Genomic DNA, 14,574 nt, shown 5'->3' with positions numbered 1-14,574 from the left:
AGAGAAAAAGGATTATGAAGACAAACATAGGTCCCGTGCAGTCAGAATCAGGTGAATTTATAATGGGAAACAAAGAAATGGCAGACCAGTTGAACAAATACTTTGGTTCTGTCTTCACGAAGAAAGACACAAATAACCTTCCAGAAATACTAGGGGACCGAGGGTCTAGTGAGAATGAGGAACTGAAGGAAATCCTTATTAGGCAGGAAATTGTGTTAGGGAAATTGACGGGATTGAAGGCCGATAAATCCCCAGGGCCTGAGAGTCTGCATCCCAGAGTACTTAAGGAAGTTGCCCTTGAAATAGTGGATGCATTGGTGATCATTTTCCAACAGTCTATCGACTCTGGATCAGTTCCTATGGACTGGAGGGTAGCTAATGTAACACCACTTTTTAAAAAAGGAGAGAGAGAGAAAACGGGTAATTATAGACCGGTTAGCCTGACATCAGTAGTGGGGAAAATGTTGGAATCAATTATTAAAGATGAAATAGCAGTGCATTTGGAAAGCAGTGACAGGATCGGTCCAAGTCAGCATGGATTTATGAAAGGGAAATCATGCTTGACAAATCTTCTGGAATTTTTTGAGGATGTAACTAGCAGAGTGGACAAGGGAGAACCAGTGGATGTGGTGTATTTGGACTTTCAAAGGGCTTTTGACAAGGTCCCACACAAGAGATTGGTGTGCAAAATCAAAGCACATGGTATTGGGGGTAATGTACTGACGTGGATAGAGAACTGGTTGGCAGACAGGAAGCAGAGAGTCGGGATAAACGGGTCCTTTTCAGTAAATGGCAGGCAGTGACTAGTGGAGTGCCGCAGGGCTCAGTGCTGGGACCCCAGCTATTTACAATATACATTAATGATTTGGATGAAGGAATTGAATGTAATATCTCCAAGTTTGCAGATGACACTAAGCTGGGTGGCGGTGTGAGCTGTGAGGAGGATGCTAAGAGGCTGCAGAGTGATTGGACAGGTTAGGTGAGTGGGCAAATGCATGGCAGATGCAGTATAATGTGGATAAATGTGATGTTATCCACTTTGGGGGCAAAAACAGGAAGGCAGAATACTATCTGAAGGGCGGCAGATTAGGAAAAGGAGAGGTGCAACGAGACCTGGGTGTCATGGTACATCAGTCATTGAAAGTTGGCATGCAGGTACAGCAGGCGGTGAAGAAGGCAAATGGTACGTTGGCCTTCATAGCGAGAGGATTTGAGTATAGGAGCAGGGAGGTCTTACTGCAGTTGTACAGGGCCTTGGTGAGGCCTCACCTGGAATATTGTGTTCAGTTTTGGTCTCCTAATCTGAGGAAGGACATTCTTGCTATTGAGGGAGTGCAGCGAAGGTTCACCAGACTGATTCCCGGGATGGCTGGACTGACATATGAGGAGAGACTGGATCAACTGGGCTTATATTGACTGGAGTTTAGAAGAATGAGAGGGGATCTCATTGAAACATATAAAATTCTGACGGGACGGGACAGGTTAGATGCAGGAAGAATGTTCCCGATGTTGGGGAAGTCCAGAACCAGGGGTCACAGTCGAAGGATAAGGGGTAAGCCATTTAGGACCGAGATGAGCAGAAACTTCTTCACTGAGAGAATTGTGAACCTGTGGAATTCTCTACCACAGAAAGTTGTTGAGGCCAGTTCGTTGGATATATTCAAAAGGGAGTTAGATGTGGCCCTTACAGCTAAAGGGATCAGGGGGTATGGAGAGAAAGCAGGAAAGGGGTACTGAGAGAATGATCAGCCATGATCATATTGAATGGCGGTGCAGGCTTGAAGGGCTGAATGGCCTACACCTGCACCTATTTTCTATGTTTCTATGTTAAGATAGCAAAGTGCGGGACCTGGGGGTACTTGTGCATGAAACACAAAAGGTTAGTATGCAGGTACAGCAAGTGATCAGGAAGGCCAATGGTATCTTGGCCTTTATTGCAAAGGGGATGGAGTATAAAAGCAGGGAAGTCTTGCAACAGTTATACAGGGTATTGGTGAGGCCACACCTGGAGTACTGCGTGCAGTTTTGGTTTCCATATTTACGAAAGGATATACTTGCTTTGGAGGCAGTTCAGAGAAGGTTCACTCGGGTGATTCCGGAGTTGAGGGGGTTGACTTATGAGGAAAGGTTGAGTAGGTTGGGCCTCTACTCATTGGAATTTAGAAGAATGAGAGGTGATCTTATCGAAACGTATCAGATTATGAGGGGGCTTGACAAGGTGGATGCAGAGAGGATGTTTCCACTGATGGGGGAGACTAGAACTAGGGGGCATGGTCTTAGAATAAGGGGCCGCCCATTTAAAACTGAGATGAGGAGGAATTTCTTCTCTCAGAGGGTTGTAAATCTGTGGAATTCACTGCCCCAGAGAGCTGTGGAAGCCGGGACATTGAATATATTTAAGACAGAGATAGACAGTTTCTTAACCGATAAGGGGATAAGGGGGCGGGCAGGGAAGTGGAGCTGAGTCCATGATCGGATCAGCCATGATGGTATTAAATGGCGGAGCAGGCTCGAGGGGCCGAATGGCCGACTCCTGCTCCTATTTCTGATGCCTGGGTTATCCATGATGAGGTATGCAGTTGTGAGCCCAGTGGGTGAACTCGGTGGTGTGATTGTTAGACCTTTTGTTAATGGCGATTTGTCGCTACGAATGCTTTAGCACAAAACCCATGAAACCAATCCCTTGGCCCTACACTTTCCCTCTTTGTGAGTTCCTGTTTTGTGAGTTACTTCCTGTCCTGAGCTGGTGTGAAGTCACACGGAGGGGAAGTGATGATTCGCTGGGACGTTGTGTGTTGATAAAACTCCGCCCCTGTGTGAGAGGCCGTGGCTGGCAACATCATCACCTTTATTGGCAAAGGGACAATCCGTTCGAGATGATGCCGCACTTGCTCCTGGCTGTGATCCGGCTTGTCTGCCTTGCTCCCCGGGGTCAGTACAGCCCACTGTCTCAGTGTGGGCGGGTCAGCTCTGGTGTGCGTATATCTTGTTCAATAAAGGTTCAGTGTTGGGGTAAAAAGGTTTCGCTTCCTTGAGGGGGACTCCCTGATATAAGGAGGCGATACCCGCCCTTTGACCTCTCGTTTGCGACCACGGGATCACTCCGACGAAACCTCGGTTCAACAGGTTTTTATTCAAGCATGTAGGGGAAGTGTTCACGGATGAACCTTCTAAAAACAGAGATTTTACATCAACAGTTACACATTTTGCCGCGGTGTGTGACCCTCCTACAGAACCACCGATTGGCCGACTGCTGTCAGCAAAGTTACATTGATTCGTTGACCCGTATCAGACTGGCTCTGATTGGTCCTCCCAACTTGTCCATCTCCCATCACATATCACCCTCCCAGAATGTGTTTGCTCAGTACTGTCAACTTAGCCTCAGTTCATAGAAACATAGAAAATAGGTGCAGGAGTAGGCCATTCAGCCCCTCGAGCCTGCACCACCATTCAATATGATCATGGCTGATCATTCCCTTAGTACCCCATTCCTGCTTTCTCTCCATACCCCTTGATCCCTTTAGCCATAAGGGCCATATCTAACTCCCTTTTGAATATATCTAACAAACTGGCCTCAACAACTTTCTGTGGTAGAGAATTCCACAGGTTCACAATTCTCTGAGTGAAGAAGTTTCTCCTCATCTCGGTCCTAAATGGCTTACCCCTTATCCTTAGACTGTGACCCCGGGTTCTGGACTTCCCCAACATCGGGAACATTCTTCCTGCATCTAACTTGTCCAATCCCGTCAGAATTTTACATGTTTCTATGAGATCCCCCTCTCATTCTTCTAAATTCCAGTGAATATAAGCCCAGTCGATCCAGTCTCTCCTCATGTCAGTCCTGCCATCCTGGGAATCAGTCTGGTGAACCTTCGCTGCACTCCCTCAATAGCAAGAACGTCCTTCCTCAGATTAGGAGACCAAAACTGAACACAATATTCCAGGTGAGGCCTCACCAAGGCCCTGTACAACTGCAGTAAGACCTCCCTGCTCCTATACTCAAATATTCTCGCTATGAAGGCCAACATACCATTTGCCTTCTTCACCGCCTGCTGTACCTGCATGCCAACTTTCAATGACTGATGTACCATGACACCCAGGTCTCGTTGCACCTCCCCATTTACTAATCTGTCACCATTCAGATAATATTTTGCCTTCCTGTTTTTGTCCCCAAAGTGGATAACATCACATTTATCCACATTATACTGCATCTACCATGTATTTGCCCACTCACCTAACCTGTCCAAGTCACCCTGCAGCCTCTTAGCATCCTCCTCACAGCTCACACCGCCACCCAGCTTAGTGTCATCTGCAAACTTGGAGATATTACATTCAATTCCTTCATCTAAAATCATTAATGTATATTGTAAATAGCTGGGGTCCCAGCACTGAGCCCTGTGGTACCCCACTAGTCACTGCCTGCCATTCTGAAAAGGACCCGTTTATCCCCACTCTTGACGTGTTAATTAATCTTTGTTTCCCAGGGTGCTGACTCTTATCCTCTCCCAAGAACTCGAGACAAAATGACCAATGTATCCGATAACCTCTGTTCCCCGAACAGCTTAACTCTGTGTCCTGCAAATGTTGTTCTGTATCGAATGTGTTTCCATCATCTATCAGTCTATGCTCAGGTTCAACGCATCGTTGGTTACTTATAAAAGGTTAATTCACCAGCAAGCTTGGCTCGTTCTCCGTTCTCCATTTTAAACCCATTTGTAAGTGACTTATATCAGCGAGCTTTACATTCATATAACCAAATGGTTGCTGCAACGTTGGTGACAGTATTGTATCGCCGTACAACATTCAGTATAAGTTACAGGATGCTGGGCTCCAGAAGACAGAGGCGTAGTGTACAGAGGCGGGGAGCTGGACAGGGCAAAGGGGAGGTTTCCCCTCGTGGGGGGGGGGGGGGAGTCCCGGTCAGATCACTCCCAACACCCACCCTTCCCCCCCCCCCCCATTACCCAGTCTGGCCCTGCTCCCACACGCAAGGTCAGAGAGCAGCAAACCCGGCACGCAAACATTGGCAGGTCTCGGACACCCCCCCCAGCGACCCCGGGATTCCCCCCCGCGACCCCGGGATTCCCCCCCGCGACCCCGGGATTCCCCCCCGCGACCCCGGGATTCCCCCCCCCGCGACCCCGGGATTCCCCCCCCCGCGACCCCGGGATTCCCCCCCCCGCGACCCCGGGATTTCCCCCCCCCCGCGACCCCGGGGTTCCCCCCCCCGCGACCCCAGGGTTCCCCCCCGGGATGGAAGTCACACCGTCGGCCCGGGAAGCTGCGAAACGCGAGAATCGTCGGCGGAGAAACAGCCTGAGAGACAGCCCCCCGCTCGCAGCTCAAACAACCCGACCTACAGGTGACTCCAGGCCCCCTCCTTGCGATTGGCCGAACAGCTGCAGCCCCAGAGAGCGCGTGCGAGCGATCCCGAGTGCCTCAGTATCGGCTCCTGTTCACATACAGCACACAGCGGGTAAAGGTGCAATACTTGAACACACTGCCAGGGGGCGATATTGGCCGTGGGGGAGGCCTATTAAATCTGCACCGTGCCCGTCTGATTGGTGCACAGGAACAGCAATCGCACTGGGTCACCAGCAGATGGCGCTGAATACTCAGGTCAGCATTGGCTGCTCAGCCAATCAGGGCAGGGGACCAGGGTTTATTGGGTACGTGACTGCGGGGGTCAGAGGGTCTGGGGCGAGCCTCTATTTCCCCCTCAACCAACATAACACAGGCTCTGGGTCATTATCACATCGCTGTTTGTGGGAGCTTGCTGTGCGCAAATTGTCTGCTGCAGAACACACCTGCTCTTCGAAATAGTGGCCGTGGGATCCTATACATCGCAACCGACAGACGTCATGTCCCACAATCCCTCAGTACTGCCCCTCCGACAGTGCGACACTCCCTCAGTACTGCCCCTCCGACAGTGCGGCACTCCCTCAGTACTGCCCCTCCGACAGTGCGGGGCTCCCTCAGTACTGCCCCTCCGACAGTGCGGCACTCCCTCAGTACCGCCCCTCCGACAGTGCGGCGCTCCCTCAGTACTGCCCTTCCGACAGTGCGGCACTCCCTCAGTACTGCCCCTCCGACAGTGCGACACTCCCTCAGTACTGCCCTTCCGACAGTGCGGCACTCCCTCAGTACTGCCCCTCAGACAGTGCGACGCTCCCTCAGTACTGCCCCTCCGACAGTGCGGCACTCCCTCCTCCCTCAGTACTGCCCCTCCGGCACTCCCCCAGTACTGCCCCTCCGACAGTCCCACACTCCCTCAGTACGGCCCCTCCGACAGTGCAGCGCTCCCTCAGTACTGCCCCTCCGACAGTGCGGCTCTCCCTCAGTACCGCCCCTCCGACAGTGTGGCACTCCCTCAGTACTGCCCCTCCGACAGTGCGGCTCTCCCTCAGTACTGCCCCTCCGACAGTGCAGTAACTCAGAATAAAGCCATGAAACTCAACTGAAGACAGACGCGGAACGAGAGCGAGCGATGAATTCATGGCCAGGTTTTATTTTTGCTTGGAACACACAATCGACTAACGCAGGAATGATCGAGGAACAGTGCTTGGGACTGGATTACCGTTGACTAACATGCTCGAAACACACAGACAGAACGACACGGGAACTGGAATGGTGACAGGTTGAAGTGTTTAAAATCGGAGGTGACTGACTCCACATCCAACTGGCTGTTTGTAAATCGAACGCTACACACACACTCACATCAGCCAGAAGTGATCGGTGAGTGTCCTGTGCACTCGAAACCCCCCCATTCGCTCCCTCCACCCCAGGGTATGTCCACCCTCGCCACTCCACAAATCCTCCCTTCCCCTCAATTCTCCTTATTAAACATGAAGATCAACAGATCAGCCACACGATTGCTGTAGGCAAACTCGTTATCGTACCTGAGGAGGGAACAGAGGAGAAACCAGGTCAGTCAGCAAGGTGATCACAAAATGGAACAGGAGGCCCATTCAGTCCCTCGAGCCTGTCACACAGGAACAGGAGGAGGCCCATTCAGTCCCTCGAGCCTGTTACACAGGAACAGGAGGAGGCCCATTCAGTCCCTCGAGCCTGTCACACAGGAACAGGAGGCGGCCCATTCAGCCCCTCGAGCCTGTTACACAGGAACAGGAGGAGGCCCATTCAGTCCCTCGAGCCTGTCACACAGGAACAGGAGGAGGCCCATTCAGTCCCTCGAGCCTGTTACACAGGAACAGGAGGAGGCCCATTCAGTCCCTCGAGCCTGTCACACAGGAACAGGAGGAGGCCCATTCAGTCCCTCGAGCCTGTTACACAGGAACAGGAGGAGGCCCATTCAGTCCCTCGAGCCTGTCACACAGGAACAGGAGGAGGCCCATTCAGTCCCTCGAGCCTGTCACACAGGAACAGGAGGAGGCCCATTCAGTCCCTCGAGCCTGTCACACAGGAACAGGAGGAGGCCCATTCAGTCCCTCAAGCCTGTCACACAGGAACAGGAGGCGGCCCATTCAGCCCCTCGAGCCTGTTACACAGGAACAGGAGGAAGCCCATTCAGCCCCTCGAGCCTGCTCTGCCATTTAATACGATCATGGCTGATCCCATCATGGACTCAGCTCCACTTCCCTGCCCGTCCCCTTATTCCCTTATCGGTTAAGAAACTGTCTATCTCTGTCTTAAATATATTCAATGTCCCGGCTTCCACAGCTCTCTGAGGCAGCGAATTCCAGAGACTTACAACCCTCAGAGAAGAAATTCCTCCTCATCTCAGTTTTAAATGGGCGGCCCCTTATTCTAAGACCATGCCCCCTAGTTCTAGTCTCCCCCATCAGTGGAAACATCCTCTCTGCATCCACCTTGTCGAGCCCCCTCATAATCTGATACGTTTCGATAAGATCACCTCTCATTCTTCTGAATTCCAATGAGTAGAGGCCCAACCTCCTCAACCTTTCCTCAAAGCTCCACACCAGCCCCCTCCCTCCCTCCCTCCCCTCTCCATTTCACCCCATCACCAGATCCTTCTATTCCTTTCTCCCTCATGTGTTTGTCCAGCTTCCCCTTAAATGTATCTCTGCTCCTCGCCTTGACCCCTCCCTGTGGGAGCGAGTCCCACATTCTCACCCGTCTCTGGGTAAAGAAGTTTCTCCTGAATTCCCCATTGGATTTATTAGTGACTGTCGTATATTGATGGCCCCTAGTTCTGGTCTCCCCCACAAGTGGGATCATCTCTACGTCTACCCTATCAAACCCTTTCATAATCTACACACCTCCATCAGCTCACCCCTCACCCTTCTCTTCTCTAGTTATATGGAGACCAGAACTGTGCACAATGCTCCAAGTGTGGTCTAACCCAGGTATATGGAGACCAGAACTGTGCACGGTGCTCCAAGTGTGGTCTAACCCAGGTATATGGAGACCAGAACTGTGCACAGTGTTCCCAGTGTGGTCTAACCCAGGTATATGGAGACCAGAACTGTGCACAGTGCTCCCAGTGTGGTCTAACCCAGGTATATGGAGACCAGAACTGTGCACAGTGCTCCCAGTGTGGTCTAACCCAGGTATATGGAGACCAGAACTGTGCACAGTGCTCCCAGTGTGGTCTAACCCAGGTATATGGAGACCAGAACTGTGCACAGTGCTCCCAGTGTGGTCTAACCCAGGTATATGGAGATCAGAACTGTGCACAGATCAATGACCCGATTGAGTAGAGGTATAGCTGACTGTACAACACTCACCAAGATATCAGCTTCACGAAGTTGTCATTGAGTGAAATACCAGCACCAGCATCAAAGATGGAGGAATGAGTATCTCCGATAAAATCACTGGACACCACCTGAAATGAAATATATTGAGACTGGGTGAATCAGAACAACTCCCATTTCAACAGCACCCTACACCCACTCAGTACCGACACTCCCTCAGTACCGCCCCTCCGACACTCCCTCAGTACCGAGCTCCCTCAGTACCGAGATCCCTCAGTACCGCCCCTCCGACACTCCCTCAGTACCGCCCCTCCGACACTCCCTCAGTACCGCCCCTCCGACACTCCCTCAGTACCGCCCCTCCCTCAGTACCGAGCTCCCTCAGTACCGCCCCTCCGACACTCCCTCAGTACCGCCCCTCCGACACTCCCTCAGTACCGCCCCTCCGACACTCCCTCAGTACCGAGCTCCCTCAGTACCGCCCCTCCCTCAGTACCGAGCTCCCTCAGTACCGCCCCATGAGATTCCAGCAGCCAGTGTGATGTCTCCTTGACCCCGTCCCCCTGGAAATCGAGGCCACACGGGACCGATCGCCCCCTCGCACCTACCTGATGGTCCGTGTATCCCAGAATTCCCTTCAGTGGTCCCTCAGACGCTTTCTTCATGGCCTCTTTGATCTCAGCGTACGATGCAGGTTTGGCGAGACGGCAGGTCAGATCAACTACGGACACATCGGCCACGGGAACACGGAAAGCCATCCCGGTCAACTTCCTGAGGGTAGGAAAGGAGGGAGAGTTAGCGTGGGAGAGAGAGATAAGAACATAACAGGAGCAGGAGTGGGCCATTCGGCCCCTCGAGCCTGCTCCGCCATTTAATACGACCATGGCTGATCCCATCATGGACTCAGCTCCACTTCCCTACCCGCCCCCTTATCCCCTTATCGGTTAAGAAACTGTCTATCTCTGTCTTAAATATATTCAATGTCCCGGCTTCCACAGCTCTCTGAGGCAGAGAATTCCACAGATTTACAACCCTCAGAGAAGAAATTCCTCCTCATCTCAGTTTTAAATGGGCGGCCCCTTATTCTAAGTCCATGCCCCCTAGTTCTAGTCTCCCCCATCAGTGGAAACATCCTCACTGCATCCACCTTGTCGAGCCCCCTCATAATCTGATACGTTTCGATAAGATCACCTCTCATCCTTCTGAATTCCAATGAGTAGAGGCCCAACCTCCTCAACCTTTCCTCATAAGTCAACCCCCCTCATCCCCGGAATCAACCGAGTGAACCTTCTCTGAACTGCCTCCAAAGCAAGTATATCCTTTCGTAAATATGGAAACCAAAACTGCACGCAGTACTCCAGGTGTGGCCTCACCAATACCCTGTATAACTGGAGCAAGACTTCCCTGCTTTTATACTCCATCCCCTTTGCAATAAAGGCCAAGAGACCATTGGCCTCCCTGATCACTTGCTGTACCTACAATACTGGAGTAGACTAAGCCGCTATTCTCTGGAGTTTAGAAGTTACCCACATCGGTCGGAAAAATAGAAAAGCAAAGTATTTTTAAACGTTGAGTGTGAAATGTTGGTGTTCGGTGGGAGCTGGGTGACCTTGTTCACCAATCACTGAACGTTAACCTCAGGTACAGCAAGTGATTGGAAAAGCAAATGGGATTGAGGGGCCTGGACATAGTGGATAGTGAGGGTCTATTTCATTTGGTGGAGGGGGCTATTACGAGGGGGCATAGTTTTAAGGTGGTTGGTGGAAGGTTTAGAGGGGATTTGAGGGGAGCTTCTTTACGCAGAGGGTTGTGGGGATCTGGAACTCGCTGCCTGGAAGAGTGGTGGATGCAGAAACCCTCACCACTTTTAAGAGATGGTTGGATGGGCACTTAAAGTGCAGTAACCTGCAGGGTTACAGACCTAGAGCTGGTAATTGGGATTAGACTGGATGGCCTTTTGTTGGACGGAGCAGATATCACGGTAAGTACTGCAGGGGATCGAATACGGCCAGGGGGGATCTCCTGGACTAGTGTCGATCGCCTGGACGGGTCGGAGAGGAATTTTCCCAGATTTTTTCTCCCTAAATGGGTCTGGGTTTTTATTGGGTTTTGCCTCTCCCAGGGGGTCACATTACTCCGGTTGGGGTGGAGTGTAGAATGATTCAGTATAAGGGGGGGGTCACAGTTGTGTGGGGCGGACTGGTTGGGCCGGGTGCTCTTTGCCTTTCCGTCATTGTTCATAGGTTTATATGTAACCTTCAGGGCTACTGACCGAGGGCCGTGTGTCTCTGTGTCGGCCGGGGCGGACACGATGGGCCGGAATGGCCTCCTTCTGTGCTGTAAATTTCTCTGTTTCTTTATATGTTGGCCTTCATTGCAAGAGGGTTTCAGTATAGGAGCAAGGATGTCTTACTGCAGTTATACAGGGCCTTGGTGAGACCACACCTGGAGTATTGTGTACAGTTCTGGTCTCCTGACCCAAGGAAGGATATACTTGCCATAGAGAGTGCAGCGAAGGTTCACCAGACTGATTCCCGGGATGGGGGGATTGTCCTATGAGGAGAGATTGAGCAGACTGGGCCGATATTCTCTGGAGTTTAGAAGAATGAGAGGGGATCCCATTGAAACACACCAGATTGTGAGGGGGCTTGACAGGGTAGATACAGGGAGGGTGTTTCCCCCCCCGGGGTGGGGAGTCTAGAACCAGGGGTCACACAGTCTCAGGATAAGGGGTCGGCCATTGAGGACTGAGATGAGGAGGACTTTCTTCACTCAGAGGGTGGTGAATCTGTGGAATTCTCTGCCCCAGAGGGCTGTGGGGGCTCAGTCGTTGAGTATATTCAAGGCCGAGATCGAGAGATTTTTGGATATTAAGGAATCAAGGGATCGGGCGGGAAAGTGGAGTTGAGGTGGAAGATCAGCCGTGATCTGATTGAATGGCGGAGCAGGCTCGAGGGGCCGAATGGCCGACTCCTGCTCCTGATGCTTACCAAAGACCAGGGAACCACGAGACAACAACAACCTGTATTTATATAGCACCTGTAATGTAGTGAAACATCCCAAGGTGCTTCACAGGAGGATTAGGAGATAAAAATCTGACCGAGAGCCGCATCAGGAGATATTCGGGACAGGCGACCAAAAGCTGGGCCACAGAGGTGGGTTTTAAGGAGCGTCTTGAAGGAGGAGGGAGAGGCGGAGAGGTTCAGGGAGGGAGTTCCAGAGCTTGGGGCCCAGGCAACAGAAGGCACGGCCACCGATGGTGGAGCGATTATAATCAGGGATGGTCAGGAGGGCAGAATTAGAGGGACGCAGAGATCTTGGAGGGTTGTGGGGCTGGAGGAGGTTACAGAGATAGGGAGGGGTGTAGGGGCTGGAGGGGGTTACAGAGATAGGGAGGGGTGTAGGGGCAGGAGGAGGTTACAGAGATAGGGAGGGGTGGAGGGGCTGGAGGAGGTTACAGAGATAGGGAGGGGTGGAGGGGCTGGAGGAGGTTACAGAGATAGGGAGGGGTGTAGGGGCTGGAGGAGGTTACAGAGATAGGGAGGGGTGGAGGGAGTTAGAGATGGGGAGGGGTGGAGGGGGTTAGAGACAGGGAGGGGGTTACAGAGATAGGGAGGGGGCGAGGGCCATGGAGGGATTTGAAAACATGGTTGAGAATTTTGAAAATCGAGGCATTGCTTAACCGGGAGCCAATGTAGGTCAGTGAGCACAGGGGGTGATGGTGAGTGGGACTGGGTGTGAGTTAGGACACGGGGCAGTGAGCACAGAGGGTAATGGGTGAGTGGGACTGGGTGTGAGTTAGGACATGGGGTCAGTGAGCACAGGGGGTGATGGTGAGTGGGACTGGGTGTGAGTTAGGACATGGGGTCAGTGAGCACAGGGGGTGATGGTGAGTGGGACTGGGTGTGAGTTAGGACACGGGGCAGTGAGCACAGAGGGTAATGGGTGAGTGGGACTGGGTGTGAGTTAGGACACGGGGCAGTGAGCACAGGGGGTGATGGGTGAGTGGGACTCGGTGCGAGTTAGGACACAGGGGCAGCGAGCACAGGGGGTGATGGGTGAGTGGGACTCGGTGCGAGTTAGGACACGGGGCACAGGGGGTGATGGGTGAGTGGGACTGGGTGTGAGTTAGGACACGGGGCAGTGAGCACAGGGGGTGATGGGTGAGTGGGACTCGGTGAGAGTTAGGACACGGGCACAGGGGGTGATGGGTGAGTGGGACTGGGTGTGAGTTAGGACACGGGGTCAGTGAGCACAGGGGGCGATGGGTGAGTGGGACTCGGGGCGAGTTAGGACACGGGGACAGCCGAGTTTTGGATCACCTCTAGTTTACGTCGGGTAGAATGTGGGAGGCCGGCCAGGAGTGTGTTGGAATGGTCAAGTCTGGAGGTAACAGAGGCAGGGATGAGGGTCTCAGCAGCGGATGAGCTGAGGCAGGGGGCGGAGACGGGCGATGTTACGGAGTGGGAAATAGGCGGGTTTAGTTATACTGCGGGATACGTGGCCGGAAACTCATTTCAGGGTCAGATATAACACCGAGGTTGCGAACAGTCTCCGATAGGAGTTTGGGGAGAGGGACAGCGCCGGTGGCGAGGGAACAGAGTTCGTGGCCGGGACCGAAAACAATGGCTTCCGTCTTTCCAACATTCAATTGCGAGAGGGATGGAGTACAAAAGTAGGGTATTGGTGAGGCCGCACCTGGAGTACTGCGTGCAGTTTTGGTCGCCTTACTTAAGGAAAGATATACTGGCTTTGGAGGGGGTACAGAGACGATTCACTCGGCTGATTCCGGAGATGAGGGGGTTACCTTATGATGATAGATTGAGTAGACTGGGTCTTTACTCATTGGAGTTCAGAAGGATGAGAGGTGATCTTATAGAAACATTTAAAATAATGAAAGGGATAGACAAGATAGAGACAGAGAGGTTGTTTCCACTGGTCGGGGAGACTAGAACTAGGGGGCTCAGCCTCAAAATACGGGGGAGCCAATTTAAAACCGAGTTGAGAAGGAATTTCTTCTCCCAGAGGGTTGTGAATCTGTGGAATTCTCTGCCCAGGGAAGCAGTTGAGGCTAGCTCATTGAATGTATTCAAATCACAGATAGATAGATTTTTAACCAATAAGGGAATTAAGGGTTACGGGGAGCGGGCGGGTAAGTGGAGCTGAGTCCACGGCCAGATCAGCCATGATCTTGTTGAATGGCGGAGCAGGCTCGAGGGGCTCGATGGCCTACTCCTGTTCCTAATTCTTATGTTCTTATGTCCAATGGAGAAAAGTTTGGCCAATCCAGAGCTGGATGCGGGACAATTTGGAGAGCGTGGAGGGGTCGAGAGAAGGGGCAGAAAAAAAAAATCAAAGAGCAAGTTATTATTTAAATGCAGAAAGATTGGCAAGTGCTGCAGTACAGCGGGACCTGGGGTACTTATACATAGAAACATAGAAAATAGGTGCAGGAGTAGGCCATTCGGCCCTTCTAGCCTGCACCACCATTCAACGAGTTCATGGCTGAACATGAAACTTCAGTACCCACTTCCTGCTTTCTCGCCATACCCCTTGATCCCCCGAGTAGTAAGGACTTCATCTAACTCCCTTTTGAATATATTGAGTGAATTGGCCTCAACAACTTTCTGTGGTAGAGAATTCCACAGGTTCACCACTCTCTGGGTGAAGAAGTTTCTCCTCATCTCGGTCCTAAATGGCTTACCCCTTATCCTTAGACTGTGTCCCCTGGTTCTGGACTTCCCCAACATCGGGAACATTCTTCCTGCATCTAACCTGTCTAAACCCGTCAGAATTTTAAACGTTTCTATGAGGTCCCCTCTCATTCTTCTGAACTCCAGTGAATACAAGCCCAGTTGATCCAGTCTTTCTTGATAGGTCAGTCCCGCCATCCCGGGAA

The 14,574-nt window shown here is 52.0% G+C and overlaps 1 protein-coding gene across 2 annotated transcripts in view; it reads right to left on the bottom strand.

Moving 5' to 3' along the window:
* Window positions 1–6,478: 6,478 nt before the first annotated feature.
* gapdhs (glyceraldehyde-3-phosphate dehydrogenase, spermatogenic) overlaps window positions 6,479–14,574 on the bottom strand; it is a 31,632-nt gene continuing 23,536 nt past the window's right edge. For both annotated transcript variants that reach the window (XM_070871230.1, XM_070871231.1), the window contains exons 9-11: window positions 9,284–9,446; window positions 8,709–8,806; window positions 6,479–6,899 (exon numbers count right to left, since the gene is read on the bottom strand). In XM_070871230.1, the coding sequence (XP_070727331.1) occupies window positions 6,827–6,899; window positions 8,709–8,806; window positions 9,284–9,446 (334 nt within the window). In that variant the 3' untranslated portion in view covers window positions 6,479–6,826. The remainder of the gene's footprint in view (window positions 6,900–8,708; window positions 8,807–9,283; window positions 9,447–14,574) is intronic.

The sequence above is a fragment of the Pristiophorus japonicus genome, unplaced genomic scaffold (genome assembly GCF_044704955.1).
Source record: "Pristiophorus japonicus isolate sPriJap1 unplaced genomic scaffold, sPriJap1.hap1 HAP1_SCAFFOLD_228, whole genome shotgun sequence".
Lineage (NCBI taxonomy): Eukaryota > Metazoa > Chordata > Chondrichthyes > Pristiophoridae > Pristiophorus > Pristiophorus japonicus.
Note: the sequence above shows the minus strand (reverse complement) of the source record. Positions and strands in the feature narration are given on the sequence as shown.